General features: G+C 42.0%; 1 protein-coding gene across 1 annotated transcript in view; it reads left to right on the plus strand.

Annotated features, from left to right (window-relative positions):
* LOC106596003 (collagen alpha-1(VI) chain) overlaps positions 1–19971 on the plus strand; it is a 76444-nt gene that overhangs the window by 38084 nt on the left and 18389 nt on the right. Inside the window, 6 exon segments of the mRNA XM_082961059.1 lie at positions 486–548; positions 2499–2561; positions 2685–2735; positions 3029–3064; positions 3499–3561; positions 12714–12779. Coding sequence (XP_082817185.1) covers positions 486–548; positions 2499–2561; positions 2685–2735; positions 3029–3064; positions 3499–3561; positions 12714–12779 — 342 coding nt within the window.

The raw sequence follows: 19971 nt of genomic DNA on the forward strand, positions 1-19971 counted from the left end.
TAGGGTTAGGGTTAGGGTTAGGTTTAGGAGTTAGAGTTAGGGTTAGGAGTTAGGGTTAGGGTTAGGGTTAGGAGTTAGGGTTAGGGTTAGGAGTTAGGTTTATGGTTAGGGTTAGGAGTTAAGGTTAGGATTAGGGTTAGGAGTTAGGGTTAGGGTTAGGTTTAGGGTTAGGGTTAGGAGTTAGGGTTAGGGGTTAGGGTTAGGAGTTAGGGTTACGGTTAGGGTTAGGAGTTAGGGTTAGGTTTAGGGTTAGGAGTTAGGGTTAGGGTTAGGAGTTAGGGTTAGGAGTTAGGGTTAGGGTTAGGAGTTAGGGTTAGGAGTTAGGGTTAGGGTTAGGGTTAGGACTTTGGGAAGAACAAAATGTGTGTGTGTGTGTGTGTGTGTGTGTGTGTGTGTGTGTGTGTGTGTGTGTGTGTGTGTGTGTGTGTGTGTGTGTGTGTGTGTGTGTGTGTGTACAGTATGTTCTAACAGTATTCTTGTTCCAGGGCGACATCGGCAGGGCGGGGTCTCCGGGATACAGAGGAGATGAGGGCGCCCCCGGACCAGAGGTGAGGCATCTAGTCCATCTCTTTATTCATTCTGACATCTAGTTAATGCATGTATTTATCTCACACACATTCATCGCCTTGCTGGAAAAGTTTAAGGCTTTGTCAAACCTTATTTTCCATCCGATATTGTGATATTGGTAGTCAGGAAGTCTCAGGGAGAACGACTGCTTCCTGTCATTGAAGCCACCGAAGTCCTTGGCCGACCGCGGTACTGCAGGCATTGTTAGCAGAAAACAGGATCCTTCATTATAGCGAATGGAAAAATGCAATGGTCAATCTTTGTGTTAATAAAAAATGTTTCAAAGACAATCACGGTACCAATAATTGCTTTTAATACACCAGGTGTATGTCCTTGAACCGATTATTTTAAAATCGCACACAGAATAAGTTAAGGATAGTTTAGTTACTAATGGCAGCCTGCAGTACCCCGGTCGGCCTTCAACTTGAGTTACTCAAATAGAGGGGGCAGCACTGAGCTAGCCTGCAGTACCCTGGTCGGCCTTCAACTTGAGTTACTCAAATAGAGGGGGCAGCACTGAGCTAGCCTGCAGTACCCTGGTCGGCCTTCAACTTGAGTTACTCAAATAGAGGGGGCAGCACTGAGCTAGCCTGCAGTACCCTGGTCGGCCTTCAACTTGAGTTACTCAAATAGAGGGGGCAGCACTGAGCTAGCCTGCAGTACCCTGGTCGGCCTTCAACTTGAGTTACTCAAATAGAGGGGGCAGCACTGAGCTAGCCTGCAGTACCCTGGTCGGCCTTCAACTTGAGTTACTCAAATAGAGGGGGCAGCACTGAGCTAGCCTGCAGTACCCTGGTCGGCCTTCAACTTGAGTTACTCAAATAGAGGGGGCAGCACTGAGCTAGCCTGCAGTACCCTGGTCGGCCTTCAACTTGAGTTACTCAAATAGAGGGGGCAGCACTGAGCTAGCCTGCAGTACCCCGGTCGGCTTTCAACTTGAGTTACTCAAATAGAGGGGGCAGCACTGAGCTAGCCTGCAGTACCCCGGTCGGCCTTCAACTTGAGTTTCTCAAATAGAGGGGGCAGCACTGAGCTAGCCTGCAGTACCCTGGTTGGCCTTCAACTTGAGTTAGTCAATGAGAGGGGGCAGCACTGAGCTAGCCTGCAGTACCCCGGTCGGCCTTCAACTTGAGTTAGTCAATGAGAGGGGGCAGCACTGAGCTAGCCTGCAGTACCCTGGTCGGCCTTCAACTTGAGTTACTCAATAGATGGGGCAGCACTGAGCTAGCCAACAACGTTACGTCCTGGAGTATGTTATGTCGCCATTAGACGCCATCTTAACCAACTTAATTTGGCTTCAATACGCTGTTGAGTCTTCACATTGGAATGAATGGTGTCACATGATCAATGGGATGAACATTGGGAGGTCTTCATCAGATGAAGTTTATCCATCTGACCTACATTTCCTACATTATGTGTCTTATCTAAACTACATTTCCCATCTGTGTCTTATCTAAACTACATTTACCATCTGTCTCTTATCTAAACTACATTTCCTATCTGTGTCTTATCTAAACTACATTTTCTATCTGTCTCTTATCTAAACTACATTTACCATCTGTCTCTTATCTAAACTACATTTACCATATGTCTCTTATCTAAACTACATTTCCTATCTGTCTCTTATCTAAACTACATTTCCTATCTGTCTCTTATCTAAACTACATTTACCATCTGTCTTATCTAAACTACATTTACCATCTGTCTCTTATCTAAACTACATTTACCATCTGTCTCTTATCTAAACTACATTTACCATCTGTCTCTTATCTAAACTACATTTACCATCTGTCTCTTATCTAAACTACATTTACCATCTGTCTCTTATCTAAACTACATTTACCATCTGTCTCTTATCTAAACTACATTTCCTATCTGTCTCTTATCTAAACTACATTTCCCATCTGTCTCTTATCTAAACTATTTCCCAGGGCCCCAAAGGACCCAGAGGGATCAAAGGAGCTCCTGGAGACAGAGGCCAGATCGGAGCGAGGGTGAGAGAGCGAGAGGGGGAGCGTGGGGGGCTGGAGGAGAGGGAGAGGAGTGTGTACAGTGTGTGAGTAAGAAAGAGAGAAAGAAAGAGAGTTGGCTGAAGTTTTCTGTCTCTTCTATTTCAGGGGGAAGATGGTGCGCCTGGAAATGGAACTGAGGGTTGCCATGGTTTCCAGGTACAATTGTGTGACGTGATGTATTGTTGTTTGAGTTTATAATAATTTTGGTCTGTGTGTGTGTGTGGGTGTATATACAGTGTCTGTCTGTCTGTCTGTCTGTCTGTCTGTCTGTCTGTCTGTCTGTCTGTCTGTCTGTCTGTCTGTCTGTCTGTCTGTCTGTCTGTCTGTCTGTCTGTCTGTCTGTCTGTCTGTCTGTGTGTCTGTCTGTCTGTGTGTGTGTGTGTGTGTGTGTGTGTGTGTTGTTCGGCCGGCTCTCTCTCTCACGTGTGTTTGTCTCTTTCCTCTCTCAGGGTTACCCCGGCCCACGAGGAGATATTGGAGAGCCCGTGAGTTCATGACCTTTCACCTTCACCTTTATGCTCTCACCTCTGAATCAGCACCAAGGCTGTGACTCACACTATCACAACTGGAACAATGACCATGAGGGACTGTTTCCAGTCCCTGACCATGAGGGACTGTTTCCTGTCCTTGACCATGAGGGACTGTTTCCAGTCCCTGACCATGAGGGACTGTTTCCATTTGGGATGCAACCTTAGTCTGTGGACCAGAACTTTAAGTATGGAATAGGGCCCATTAATCTGTGGACCAGAACCTTAAGTATGGAATAGGGTCCATTAATCTGTGTGTGGTGGGAAACAACCGTCTTTACCTGAGACATGATGATTGGCCAGATTTATTTGGTCTGGTCCGCTAGCTATTGGCTGATTCATCCAGAGGTTTCCATGACAATTGTCTCTGACCCCTGACCCGTGACCTTTAGGGCGGGAGGGGAACCCCAGGACCCAAAGGAGATGACGGAGAGCCTGGAGACGCTGGCCTGGACGTGAGTCACACCATCTCTCTCTCTCTCTTTCTTTCCCTTTTTCCCTTCTCTCCCACCCTCTATCTCCCCTCTCTATCCTCCCTCCATCTCGCTCTCTCTATATATCTCTCTATTACTCTATGCAGCGCTCTGAAGTGAGACCAATATGGTCGCATATGCGACAAAACATTTTGCTTTGTGACCAGGATTAGTGTTTTGGGAGCACTGTGCGACTAGGAAAACAATCTCCCAGATAGTAATTGTTGTAATGACGAGGCTTCGCTGTACCTTAGTTTCATAGTGCCCTAGAGAAAAAAACGAGTGCAGATTCGATAGCGTCATGGTTGTGCCCAATGGATTATATATACACTAGATGTATATATGCCTCCATCTTGGCTCGCCCCTCACCATTGTTTTGAAGCCACCGTGCCTCCATCTTGGCTCTTCCCTCACCATTGTATTGAAGCCACGGTGCCTCCATCTTGGCTCTCCCTAACCATTGTATTGAAGCCACCGTGCCTCCATCTTGGCTCTCCCCCACCATTGTATTGAAGCCACCGTGCCTCCATCTTGGCTCTCCCCACCATTATATTGAAGCCACCGTGCCTCCATCTTGGCTCTCCCCTCACCATTGTATTGAAGCCACGGTGCCTCCATCTTGGCTCTCCCCTCACCATTGTATTGAAGCCACAGTGCCTCCATCTTGGAACTCCCTAACCATTATATTGAAGCCACCGTGCCTCCATGCCTCCAAAAATAACCACCCACAAAACACAAGCGAAAACAAACCCAACTAAATATGGCCTCCAATTAGAGACAACGACAACCAGCTGCCTCTAATTGGAGGTCATTGCCAAAAACCCAACATAGAAATAGAAAACTAGATAAACACATAGAAATAGATAACATAGAACATAAACCAAAAACACCGAAACACACAAAACAAACATCCCCTGCCACGCCCTGACCAAACTACAATAACAAATAACCCCTTTTACTGGTCAGGACGTGACATCATTGTTCTAAAGCCCATGCTCTGACCAACTACAGTAGCTACGTTGGTCTATTGTTCTTCAAAACAATGTGTAGGCAAACCTTCTCAAACAGCCTAACTCCTACCCATAGTGAAGGTGCTCCCACAATAATGGGATTTCTACCGCATACAAGTTAAAGTATTGGACTCTTCACACACCACGCTAATCCCCATTCCATTACCTTTTCAAGCTGTTTTTTTTTGTATTATATGAAAGCAACCTTTGCTTTTATACTTACAAGACCATCATGCTTGTTTGAGCTGTGTTGTCTTGTAGTAATGTGGTGTCTGCCTTTATGTACTTAAACCTTTTTTTTGCGTTTTGCGAATTGCGTTTTTGAGATCAAAGCGAGCCTAGCCGCATGGGCACATTTGTGTCCGACCGGCTTGATTTGGCCTTATGTAGAAACATTTAAAGGGCCTCCCGAGTGGCGCAGTGGTCTAAGTCACTGCATTGCAGTGCTTGAGGCGTCACTACAGACCCGGGTTCGATCCCTGGCTGTGTCACAACCGGCCGTGACCGGAAGTCCCATAGGGTGGCGCACAATTGGCCCATCGTCGTCTGGGTTTGGCCGGGGGGGCTTTGCTTGGCTCATCGCGCTCTAGACACTCCTTGTGGCAAGCCGGGCACCTGCAGGCTGACTTCGGTCATCAGTTGAATGGTGTTCCCTCTGACACATTGGTGCAGCTGGCTTCCGGGTTGTTAAGGAGTGCGGTTTGGCGGGTCATGTTTCGGGGGATGCATGACTCGACCTTCGCCTCTCCCGACCCCGTTGGGGAGTTGCCATGATGACACAAGATCGTAATTGGATTGCAATTGGATATCATCGAAATTGGGGTAAATCACTGATCTATAGGGTTATAATTAAATCAAATTGTATTTGTCATATCCACCGAATACAACAGGTGTAGACTTTACAGTGAAATGCTTATTTACAAGCCCTTGACCAACAATGCAGTTTAAAAGCAAGCAGTAACACAATATACAGGGAGTACAGGTTAGTAATGAGGCTATATACAGGGAGTACCAGGTAGTAATGAGGCTATATACAGGGAGTACCAGGTAGTAATGAGGCTGTATACAGGGGGTACCAGGTAGTAATGAGGCTGTATAAAGGGGGTACCAGGTAGTAATGAGGCTATATACAGGGGGTACCAGGTAGTAATGAGGCTGTATACAGGGAGTACAGGTAGTAATGAGCCTATATACATGGGTACCAGGTAGTAATGAGGCTATATACAGGGAGTACCAGGTAGTAATGAGGCTGTATACAGGGAGTACAGGTAGTAATGAGCCTATATACATGGGTACCAGGTTGTAATGAGGCTATATACAGGGAGTACCAGGTAGTAATGAGGCTATATACAGGGGGTACCAGGTAGTAATGAGGCTATATACAGGAATTAAAGGTTAGTAATGAGAATATATATCCAGGGGTACCAGGTAGTAATGAGGCTATATACAGGAAGGACAGGTTAGGAATGAGGCGGTATACATGGGGAACCAGGTAGTAATGAGGCTGTATACATGGGGAACCAGGTAGTAATGAGGCTGTATATAGGGGGTACATGATAGTAATGAGGCTGTATACAGGGGGTACCAGGTTAGTAATGAGGCTATATACAGGGAGTACCAGGTTAGTAATGAGGCTATATACAGGGAGTACCAGGTTAGTAATGAGGCTATATACAGGGGTACCAGGTAGTAATGAGGCTATATACAGGGGGTACCAGGTAGTAATGAGGCTATATACAGGGAGTACCAGGTAGTAATGAGGCTATATCCAGGGGTACCAGGTAGTAATGAGCCTATATACAGGGAGTACAGGTAGTAATGAGGCTATATACAGGGGTACCAGGTAGTAATGAGGCTATATACAGGGTGTACAGGTAGTAATGAGGCTATATACAGGGGGTACTAGGTAGTAATGAGGCTATATACAGGGAGTACAGGTAGTAATGAGGCTATATACAGGGGTACCAGGTAGTAATGAGGCTATATACAGGGGTACCAGGTAGTAATGAGGCTATATACAGGGAGTACAGGTAGTAATGAGGCTATATACAGGGGGTACTAGGTAGTAATGAGGCTATATACAGGGAGTACAGGTAGTAATGAGGCTATATACAGGGGTACCAGGTAGTAATGAGGCTATATACAGGGGGTACCAGGTAGTAATGAGGCTGTATACAGGGAGTACAGGTAGTAATGAGCCTATATACAGGGGTACCAGGTAGTAATGAGGCTATATACAGGGGTACCAGGTAGGAATGAGGCTATATACAGGAAGGACAGGTTAGTAATGAGGCTATATACAGGGGGTACAGGTTAGTAATGAGGCTATATACAGGGGTACCAGGTAGTAATGAGGCTATATACAGGGAGTACAGGTTAGTAATGAGGCGGTATACATGGGGAACCAGGTAGTAATGAGGCTGTATACAGGGGGTACAGGATAGTAATGAGGCTATATACAGGGGTACCAGGTTAGTAATGAGGCTATATACGGGGAGTACCAGGTAGTAATGAGGCTATATACAGGGAGTACCAGGTAGTAATGAGGCTATATACATGGGGAACCAGGTAGTAATGAGGCTATATACAGGGGGTACCAGGTAGTAATGAGGCTATATACAGGGAGTACCAGGTTAGTAATGAGGCTATATACAGGGGGTACCAGGTAGTAATGAGGCTATATACAGGGGGTACCAGGTAGTAATGAGGCTATATACAGGGAATACCAGGTAGTAATGAGGCTATATCCAGGGGTACCAGGTAGTAATGAGGCTATATCCAGGGGTACCAGGTAGTAATGAGGCTATATCCAGGGGTACCAGGTAGTAATGAGGCTATATACAGGGGGTACCAGGTAGTAATGAGGCTATATACAGGAAGTACCAGGTTAGTAATGAGGCTATATACAGGGGGTACCAGGTAGTAATGAGGCTATATACAGGGGGTACCAGGTAGTAATGAGGCTATATACAGGGAGTACCAGGTAGTAATGAGGCTATATCCAGGGGTACCAGGTAGTAATGAGGCTATATCCAGGGGTACCAGGTAGTAATGAGGCTATATACAGGGAGTACAGGTAGTAATGAGGCTATATACAGGGGTACCAGGTAGTAATGAGGCTATATACAGGGGTACCAGGTAGTAATGAGGCTATATACAGGGAGTACAGGTAGTAATGAGGCTATATACAGGGGGTACTAGGTAGTAATGAGGCTATATACAGGGAGTACAGGTAGTAATGAGGCTATATACAGGGGTACCAGGTAGTAATGAGGCTATATACAGGGGTACCAGGTAGTAATGAGGCTATATACAGGGAGTACAGGTAGTAATGAGGCTATATACAGGGGGTACTAGGTAGTAATGAGGCTATATACAGGGAGTACAGGTAGTAATGAGGCTATATACAGGGGTACCAGGTAGTAATGAGGCTATATACAGGGGGTACCAGGTAGTAATGAGGCTGTATACAGGGAGTACAGGTAGTAATGAGCCTATATACAGGGGTACCAGGTAGTAATGAGGCTATATACAGGGGTACCAGGTAGTAATGAGGCTATATACAGGAAGGACAGGTTAGTAATGAGGCTATATACAGGGGGTACGGGTTAGTAATGAGGCTATATACAGGGGTACCAGGTAGTAATGAGGCTATATACAGGGAGTACAGGTTAGTAATGAGGCGGTATACATGGGGAACCAGGTAGTAATGAGGCTGTATACAGGGGGTACAGGATAGTAATGAGGCTATATACAGGGGTACCAGGTTAGTAATGAGGCTATATACGGGGAGTACCAGGTAGTAATGAGGCTATATACAGGGAGTACCAGGTAGTAATGAGGCTATATACATGGGGAACCAGGTAGTAATGAGGCTATATACAGGGGGTACCAGGTAGTAATGAGGCTATATACAGGGAGTACCAGGTTAGTAATGAGGCTATATACAGGGGGTACCAGGTAGTAATGAGGCTATATACAGGGGGTACCAGGTAGTAATGAGGCTATATACAGGGAATACCAGGTAGTAATGAGGCTATATCCAGGGGTACCAGGTAGTAATGAGGCTATATCCAGGGGTACCAGGTAGTAATGAGGCTATATCCAGGGGTACCAGGTAGTAATGAGGCTATATACAGGGGGTACCAGGTAGTAATGAGGCTATATACAGGAAGTACCAGGTTAGTAATGAGGCTATATACAGGGGGTACCAGGTAGTAATGAGGCTATATACAGGGGGTACCAGGTAGTAATGAGGCTATATACAGGGAGTACCAGGTAGTAATGAGGCTATATCCAGGGGTACCAGGTAGTAATGAGGCTATATCCAGGGGTACCAGGTAGTAATGAGGCTATATACAGGGGGTACCAGGTAGTAATGAGGCTATATACAGGGAGTACAGGTAGTATGAGGCTATATACAGGGGTACCAGGTAGTAATGAGGCTATATACAGGGAGTACAGGTAGTAATGAGGCTATATACAGGGGGTACTAGGTAGTAATGAGGCTATATACAGGGAGTACAGGTATTAATGAGGCTATATACAGGGGTACCAGGTAGTAATGAGGCTATATACAGGGGGTAACAGGTAGTAATGAGGCTATATACAGGGGGTACCAGGTAGTAATGAGGCTATATACAGGGGGTACCAGGTTGTAATGAGGCTATATACAGGGAGTACCAGGTAGTAATGAGGCTATATCCAGGGGTACCAGGTAGTAATGAGGCTATATCCAGGGGTACCAGGTAGTAATGAGGCTATATACAGGGGGTACCAGGTAGTAATGAGGCTATATACAGGGAGTACAGGTAGTAATGAGGCTATATACAGGGGTACCAGGTAGTAATGAGGCTATATACAGGGGTACCAGGTAGTAATGAGGCTATATACAGAGAGTACCAGGTAGTAATGAGGCTATATACAGGGAGTACAGGTAGTAATGAGGCTGTATACAGAGGGTACTGATACCGAGTCGAAGTGCGGTAGTACAAGTTAGTCGAGGTGATATGTACATGTATGTAGGGGCAAGGCAGTCAGGGTCGATAATAAACAGAGTAGCAGCAGCGTTTGTGAAGAGTGAGAAAGAGTGTCTATGTGTGTGTGTGTGTGTGTGTGTGTGTGGCGTAAATATCAAATCAAATCATGTCACATTTTATTTTACACACACACACACACACACACACACACACACACACACACACACACACACACACACACACACACACACACACACACACACACACACACACACACACTATATTACCATGTCGCTATGCTTAAAACACAAAAATGCACACACACATAGACACACACACACACACACACACACATAGACACACACACACACACACATTATATTATTACCATGACACCATAATTAGCACACACGCACATACACACACACACACACACACACACACACACACACACACACACACACACACACACACACACACACACACACACACACACACACACATACACACACACACACACACATTATATTATTACCATGACACCATAATTAGCACACACACACACACACACCCACACACACACACACACACACACACACACACACACACACACACACACACACACACACACACACACACACTATATTATTACCATGACACCATGCTTAGCACCCCCCCACACACACACACACACACACACACACACACACACACACACACACACACACACACACACACACACACACACACACACACACACACACACATTATATTATTACCATGACACCATAATTAGCACACACACACACACACACACACACACACACACACACACACACACACACACACACACACACACACACTATATTATTACCATGACACCATGCTTAGCACACACACACACACACACACACACACACACACACACACACACACACACACACACTCAGACACTCAGACGTGTTTGTTGAGCATATTTAGGCTAATGTTTTATGTGTCTGGGACTGTTAAAGTTAGGAATGTGTGGTGATTGGAGCAGTGTGTGTGTTAGGGAGGAGATGTCCAACTATTCTTGGACCAGATGTCTCCACAAGAATAGCAAAACAACTGGGGACCTTTTGTTTGTCCCCACAAAGTCAAATGCTATTTCTAGGCTTAAGGTTGAAATTAATGATGGGTTAGAATTAAGGGAGGAGATAGACCTTGTTCTGATACATTATGGTACACCTTGTTCTGGTATATTATGGTACACCTTGTTCTGGTACATTATGGTATAATATACACCTTGTTCTGGTACATTATGGTACACCTTGTTCTGGTACATTATGGTACACCTTGTTCTTGTATATTATGGTATAATATACACCTTGTTCTGGTATATATTATGGTACACCTTGTTCTGGTACATTATGGTACACCTTGTTCTGGTATATTATGGTACACCTTGTTCTGGTACATTATGGTACACCTTGTTCTGGTACATTATGGTATAATATACAGCTTGTTCTGGTACATTATGGTACACCTTGTTCTGGTATATTATGGTGCACCTTGTTCTGGTACATTATGGTACACCTTGTTCTGGTACATTATGGTATAATATACTGCTTGTTCTGGTATATTATGGTACACCTTGTTCTGATACATGATGGTATAATATACACTTTGTTCTGGTACATTATGGTACACCTTGTTCTGGTACATTATGGTATAAGATACAATTTGTTCTAGTATATTATGGTACACCTTGTTCTGGTATATTATGGTATAATACACACCTTGTTCTGGTACATTATGGTACACCTTGTTCTGGTATATTATGGTATAATATACACCTTGTTCTGGTATATTATGGTACACCTTGTTGTGGTATATTATGGTACACCTTGTTCTGGTACGTTATGGTACACCTTGTTCTGGTATATTATGGTACAATATACACCTTGTTCTGGTATATTATGGTACACCTTGTTCTAGTACATTATGGTACACCTTGTTGTGGTATATTATGGTACACCTTGTTCTGGTATATTATGGTACACCTTGTTCTGGTACGTTATGGTACACCTTGTTCTGGTATATTATGGTATAATCTACACCTTGTTCTGGTATATTATGGTACACCTTGTTCTGGTATATTATGGTACACCTTGTTCTGGTACATTATGGTACACCTTGTTCTGGTATATTATGGTACACCTTGTTCTGGTACATTATGGTACACCTTGTTCTTGTATATTATGGTATAATATACACCTTGTTCTGGTATATTATGGTACACCTTGTTCTGGTACATTATGGTACACCTTGTTCTGGTATATTATGGTATAATATACACCTTGTTCTGGTACATTATGGAGGGTTACTGAATCCTGTAATGCTCTTTTCCACAACCGGTTTTAAATATTTTCAAGTCTTTGTCCTTTGTTCTCAAATATCTTCAAACCATCTATTGGAGAGAACCTTTCACCTTCCTGTCTAAACACTTCACTCTCTTTTACTTTCTTTCTGACACCACTTTCACTCAAGTCTCTCTACCTGTGTGTGTTACCTTGTCTCTCTACCTGTGTGTGTTACCTTGTTTGTCTACCTGTGTGTTACCTTGTCTGTCTACCTGTGTGTGTTACCTTGTCTGTCTACCTGTGTGTGTTACCTTGTCTGTCTACCTGTGTGTGTTACCTTGTCTGTCTACCTGTGTGTGTTACCTTGTCTCTCTACCTGTGTGTGTTACCTTGTCTCTCTACCTGTGTGTGTTACCTTGTCTGTCTACCTGTGTGTTACCTTGTCTGTCTACCTGTGTGTGTTACCTTGTCTGTCTACCTGTGTGTGTTACCTTGTCTCTCTACCTGTGTGTGTTACCTTGTCTGTCTACCTGTGTGTGTTACCTTGTCTCTCTACCTGTGTGTGTTACCTTGTCTCTCTACCTGTGTGTGTTACCTTGTCTCTCTACCTGTGTGTGTTACCTTGTCTCTCTACCTGTGTGTTACCTTGTCTCTCTACCTGTGTGTGTTACCTTGTCTCTCTACCTGTGTGTGTTACCTTGTCTCTCTACCTGTGTGTGTTACCTTGTCTCTCTACCTGTGTGTTACCTTGTCTCTCTACCTGTGTGTGCGCTACTAAGTCTATTGTGTGTTTGTCCCTACAGAACAACTCCCCAGGACTCCCAGGGAACAAAGGAGGCAAAGGACACAGAGGACCTGAAGGAAACCCGGTGAGTTAGAGAGAAAGAGAGCGAGAGAGAGAGAGAGATGCCAAAAGTTGATCATAGAGAAGAGTCCCTTCAGCCAGCTGGTTCTGAGGCTCAGTTCACTAACCCAAACCAACCCATCAAAGCCTCAGGACAGCAGTCAGCCAGCTGGTTCTGAGGCTCAGTTCACTAACCCAAACCAACCCAGCAAAGCCTCAGGACAGCACTCAGAAAATCTGGCCCAACCCAATCATCACAAAGCAAAAATAAAAATATATCGCCCAAAAATCACAGTAAACTTCAATGCTATTTGACTCTAAACAGAAATATATGGTGACCACTGTGACTGATAGAAAACTGAGGAAAACATTGACTAGGTATAGACTCAGAGAGGACAGCCTGGCCATAGAAACCGGTCGTCACAGACAGATCTGGCTACCCAGAGAGGACAGCCTGGCCATAGAAACCGGTCGTCACTGGCAGATCTGGCTACCCAGAGAGGACAGCCTGGCCATAGAAACCGGTCGTCACAGACAGATCAGGCTACCCAGAGAGGACAGCCTGGCCATAGAAACCGGTCGTCACAGACAGATCTGGCTACCCAGAGAGGACAGCCTGGCCATAGAAACCGGTCGTCACAGACAGATCAGGCTACCCAGAGAGGACAGCCTGGCCATAGAAACCGGTCGTCACAGACAGATCTGGCTACCCAGAGAGGACAGCCTGGCCATAGAAACCGGTCGTCGCTGGCAGATCTGGCTACCCAGAGAGGACAGGTTTTGCTCAGTCTGCCCTCAGAGAGCGATGAAGACAGTGCTGCATTTTCTCCTACACTGACAGAACTAAAAAGACTTAGGGGCCAATTTCTTTCCAAAAATTGAAAACAAATGCAAACATTTTGAAACCAAAACAGAAAAGGAGAAAATCCAATATCTATTGGGAGAAAAACCCCTTTGTGTCATTTTAGCTTAGAGACAGCCAGTTTAACAACCAATCAGAACATTAACATTACTACCTGTAGAACAACCAATCAGATCATTAACATTACTACCTGTAGAACAACCAATCAGAACATTACTACCTGTAGGACAACAAATCAGAACATTAACATTACTACCTGTAGAACAACCAATCAGATCATTAACATTACTACCTGTAGAACAACCAATCAGAGCATTACTAACTGTAGAACAACCAATCAGAGCATTACTACCTGTAGAACAACCAATCAGAGCATTACTACCTGTAGAACAACCAATCAGATCATTAACATTACTACCTGTAGAACAACCAATCAGAACATTACTACCTGTAGAACAACCAATCAGAGCATTACTACCTGTAGAACAACCAATCAGAGCATTACTACCTATAGAACAACCAATCAGATTATTAACATTACTACCTGTAGAACAACCAATCAGAACATTACTACCTGTAGAACAACCAATCAGATCATTAACATTACTACCTGTTGAACAACCAATCAGAACATTACTACCTGTTGAACAACCAAGCAGATCATTAACATTACTACCTGTAGAACAACCAATCAGAGTATTACTAACTGTAGAACAACCAATCAGAGCATTACTACCTGTAGAACAACCAATCAGAGCATTACTACCTGTAGAACAACCAATCAGATTATTAACATTACTACCTGTAGAACAACCAATCAGAACATTACTACCTGTAGAACAACCAATCAGATCATTAACATTACTACCTGTTGAACAACCAATCAGAACATTACTACCTGTTGAACAACCAAGCAGATCATTAACATTACTACCTGTAGAACAACCAATCAGAGTATTACTAACTGTAGAACAACCAATCAGAGCATTACTACCTGTAGAACAACCAATCAGAGCATTACTACCTGTAGAACAACCAATCAGATCATTAACATTACTACCTGTAGAACAACCAATCAGAACATTACTACCTGTAGAACAACCAATCAGATCACTAACATTACTACCTGTTGAAAAACCAATCAGAACATTACTACCTGTAGAACAACCAATCAGATCATTAACATTACTACCTGTAGAACAACCAATCAGAACATTACTACCTGTAGAACAACCAATCAGATCATTAACATTACTACCTGTTGAACAACCAATCAGAACATTACTGCCTGTTGAACAACCAATCAGATCATTAACATTACTACCTGTAGAACAACCAATCAGAGCATTACTAACTGTAGAACAACCAATCAGAGCATTACTACCTGTAGACCAACCAATCAGAGCATTACTACCTGTAGAACAACCAATCAGATCATTAACATTACTACCTGTAGAACAACCAATCAGATCATTAACATTACTACCTGTTGAACAACCAATCAGAACATTACTACCTGTTGAACAACCAATCAGATCATTAACATTACCACCTGTAGAACAATCAATCAGAACATTACTACCTGTAGAACAACCAATCAGATCATTAACATTACTACCTGTTGAACAACCAATCAGAACATTACTACCTGTTGAACAACCAATCAGATCATTAATATTACCACCTGTAGAACAATCAATCAGAACATTACTACCTGTAGAACAACCAATCAGAACATTACTACCTGTTGAACAACCAATCAGATCATTAACATTACTACCTGTAGAACAACCAATCAGAACATTACTACCTGTAGAACAACCAATCAGAACATTACTACCTGTAGAACAACCAATCAGATTATTAACATTACAACCTGTAGAACAACCAATCAGAACATTACTACCTGTAGAACAACCAATCAGATCATTACTACCTGTAGACCAACCAATCAGAACAGTAACATTACTACCTGTAGAACAACCAATCAGAACATTAACATTACTACCTGTAGAACAACCAATCAGAACATTACTACCTGTAGAACAAATAATCAGAACATTAACATTACTACCTGTAGAACAACCAATCAGATCATTAACATTACTACCTGTAGAACAACCAATCAGAACATTACTACCTGTAGAACAACCAACCAGAACATTACTAACTGTAGAACAACCAATCAGAGCATTACTACCTGTAGAACAACCAATCAGAACATTACTACCTGTAGAACAACCAATCAGATCATTAACATTACTACCTGTAGAACAACCAATCACAACATTACTACCTGTAGAACAACCAATCAGATCATTACTACCTGTAGACCAACCAATCAGAACAGTAACATTACTACCTGTAGAACAACCAATCAGAACATTAACATTACTACCTGTAGAACAACCAATCAGATCATTAACATTACTACCTGTAGAACAACCAATCAGAACATTACTACCTGTAGAACAACCAACCAGAACATTACTACCTGTAGAACAACCAATCAGAGCATTACTACCTGTAGAACAACCAATCAGAACATTAACATTACTACCTGTAGAACAACCAATCAGATTATTAACATTACTACCTGTAGAACAACCAATCAGAACATTACTACCTGTAAAACAACCAATCAGAACTATCACATTACTACCTGTAGAACAACCAATCAGAACATTACTTCCTGTAGAACAACCAATCAGATCATTAACATTACTACCTGTAGAACAACCAATCAGAACATTACTACCTGTAGAACAACCAATCAGAGCATTACTACCTGTAGAACAACCAATCAGAGCATTACTAACTGTAGAACAACCAATCAGAGCATTACTACCTGTAGAACAACCAATTAGAGCATTAACATTACTACCTGTAGAACAACCAATCAGATCATTAACATTACTACCTGTAGAACAACCAATCAGAACATTACTACCTGTAGAACAACCAATCAGATCATTAACATTACTACCTGTTGAACAACCAATCAGAACATTACTACCTGTTGAACAACCAATCAGATCATTAACATTACTACCTGTAGAACAACCAATCAGAGCATTACTAACTGTAGAACAACCAATCAGAGCATTACTACCTGTAGAACAACCAATCAGAGCATTACTACCTGTAGAACAACCAATCAGATCATTAACATTACTACCTGTAGAACAACAAATCAGAACATTACTACCTGTAGAACAACCAATCAGATCATTAACATTACTACCTGTTGAACAACCAATCAGAACATTACTACCTGTAGAACAACCAATCAGATCATTAACATTACTACCTGTAGAACAACCAATCAGAACATTACTACCTATAGAACAACCAATCAGATCATTAACATTACTACCTGTTGAACAACCAATCAGAACATTACTACCTGTTGAACAACCAATCAGATCATTAACATTACTACCTGTAGAACAACCAATCAGAGCATTACTAACTGTAGAACAACCAATCAGAGCATTACTACCTGTAGAACAACCAATCAGAGCATTACTACCTGTAGAACAACCAATCAGATCATTAACATTACTACCTGTAGAACAACCAATCAGAACATTACTACCTGTAGAACAACCAATCAGATCATTAACTTTACTACCTGTTGAACAACCAATCAGAACATTACTACCTGTTGAACAACCAATCAGATCATTAACATTACCACCTGTAGAACAATCAATCAGAACATTACTACCTGTAGAACAACCAATCAGAACATTACTACCTGTTGAACAACCAATCAGATCATTAACATTACTACCTGTAGAACAACCAATCAGAACATTAACATTACTACCTGTAGAACAACCAATCAGAACATTACTACCTGTAGAACAAATAATCAGAACATTAACATTACTACCTGTAGAACAACCAATCAGATCATTAACATTACTACCTGTAGAACAACCAATCAGAACATTACTACCTGTAGAACAACCAACCAGAACATTACTAACTGTAGAACAACCAATCAGAGCATTACTACCTGTAGAACAACCAATCAGAACATTACTACCTGTAGAACAACCAATCAGAGCATTAACATTACTACCTGTAGAACAACCAATCAGAACATTACTACCTGTAGAACAACCAATCAGATCATTACTACCTGTAGACCAACCAATCAGAACAGTAACATTACTACCTGTAGAACAACCAATCAGAACATTAACATTACTACCTGTGGAACAACCAATCAGAACATTACTACCTGTAGAACAACCAATCAGAACATTAACATTACTACCTGTAGAACAACCAATCAGAGCATTACTAACTGTAGAACAACCAATCAGAGCATTACTACCTGTAGAACAACCAATCAGAGCATTACTACCTGTAGAACAACCAATCAGATCATTAACATTACTACCTGTAGAACAACCAATCAGAACATTACTACCTGTAGAACAACCAATCAGATCATTAACTTTACTACCTGTTGAACAACCAATCAGAACATTACTACCTGTTGAACAACCAATCAGATCATTAACATTACCACCTGTAGAACAATCAATCAGAACATTACTACCTGTAGAACAACCAATCAGAACATTACTACCTGTTGAACAACCAATCAGATCATTAACATTACTACCTGTAGAACAACCAATCAGAACATTACTACCTATAGAACAACCAATCAGAACATTACTACCTGTAGAACAACCAAGCAGATCATTAACATTATTACCTGTAAAACAACCAATCAGAACATTGCTACCTGTAGAACAACCAATCAGATCATTACTACCTGTAGACCAACCAATCAGAACAGTAACATTACTACCTGTAGAACAACCAATCAGAACATTAACATTACTACCTGTAGAACAACCAATCAGAACATTACTACCTGTAGAACAAATAATCAGAACATTAACATTACTACCTGTAGAACAACCAATCAGATCATTAACATTACTACCTGTAGAACAACCAATCAGAACATTACTACCTGTAGAACAACCAACCAGAACATTACTAACTGTAGAACAACCAATCAGAGCATTACTACCTGTAGAACAACCAATCAGAACATTACTACCTGTAGAACAACCAATCAGAGCATTAACATTACTACCTGTAGAACAACCAATCAGAACATTACTACCTGTAGAACAACCAATCAGATCATTACTACCTGTAGACCAACCAATCAGAACAGTAACATTACTACCTGTAGAACAACCAATCAGAACATTAACATTACTACCTGTGGAACAACCAATCAGAACATTACTACCTGTAGAACAACCAATCAGAACATTAACATTACTACCTGTAGAACAACCAATCAGATCATTAACATTACTACCTGTAGAACAACCAATCAGAACATTACTACCTGTAGAACAACCAACCAGAACATTACTACCTGTAGAACAACCAATCAGAGCATTACTACCTGTAGAACAACCAATCAGAACATTAACATTACTACCTGTAGAACAACCAATCAGAACATTACTACCTGTAGAACAAATAATCAGAACATTAACATTACTACCTGTAGAACAACCAATCAGAACATTACTACCTGTTGAACAACCAATCAGATCATTAACATTACTACCTGTAGAACAACCAATCAGAACATTACTACCTATAGAACAACCAATCAGAACATTACTACCTGTAGAACAACCAATCAGATCATTAACATTACTACCTGTAAAACAACCAATCAGAACATTGCTACCTGTAGAACAACCAATCAGATCATTACTACCTGTAGACCAACCAATCAGAACAGTAACATTACTACCTGTAGAACAACCAATCAGAACATTAACATTACTACCTGTAGAACAACCAATCAGAACATTACTACCTGTAGAACAAATAATCAGAACATTAACATTACTACCTGTAGAACAACCAATCAGATCATTAACATTACTACCTGTAGAACAACCAATCAGAACATTACTACCTGTAGAACAACCAACCAGAACATTACTAACTGTAGAACAACCAATCAGAGCATTACTACCTGTAGAACAACCAATCAGAACATTACTACCTGTAGAACAACCAATCAGAGCATTAACATTACTACCTGTAGAACAACCAATCAGAACATTACTACCTGTAGAACAACCAATCAGATCATTACTACCTGTAGACCAACCAATCAGAACAGTAACATTACTACCTGTAGAACAACCAATCAGAACATTAACATTACTACCTGTGGAACAACCAATCAGAACATTACTACCTGTAGAACAACCAATCAGAACATTAACATTACTACCTGTAGAACAACCAATCAGATCATTAACATTACTACCTGTAGAACAACCAA

This window comes from Salmo salar, chromosome 14 (assembly GCF_965601325.2).
Source record: "Salmo salar chromosome 14, fSalSal1, whole genome shotgun sequence".
Classification (NCBI taxonomy): Eukaryota; Metazoa; Chordata; class Actinopteri; order Salmoniformes; family Salmonidae; genus Salmo; species Salmo salar.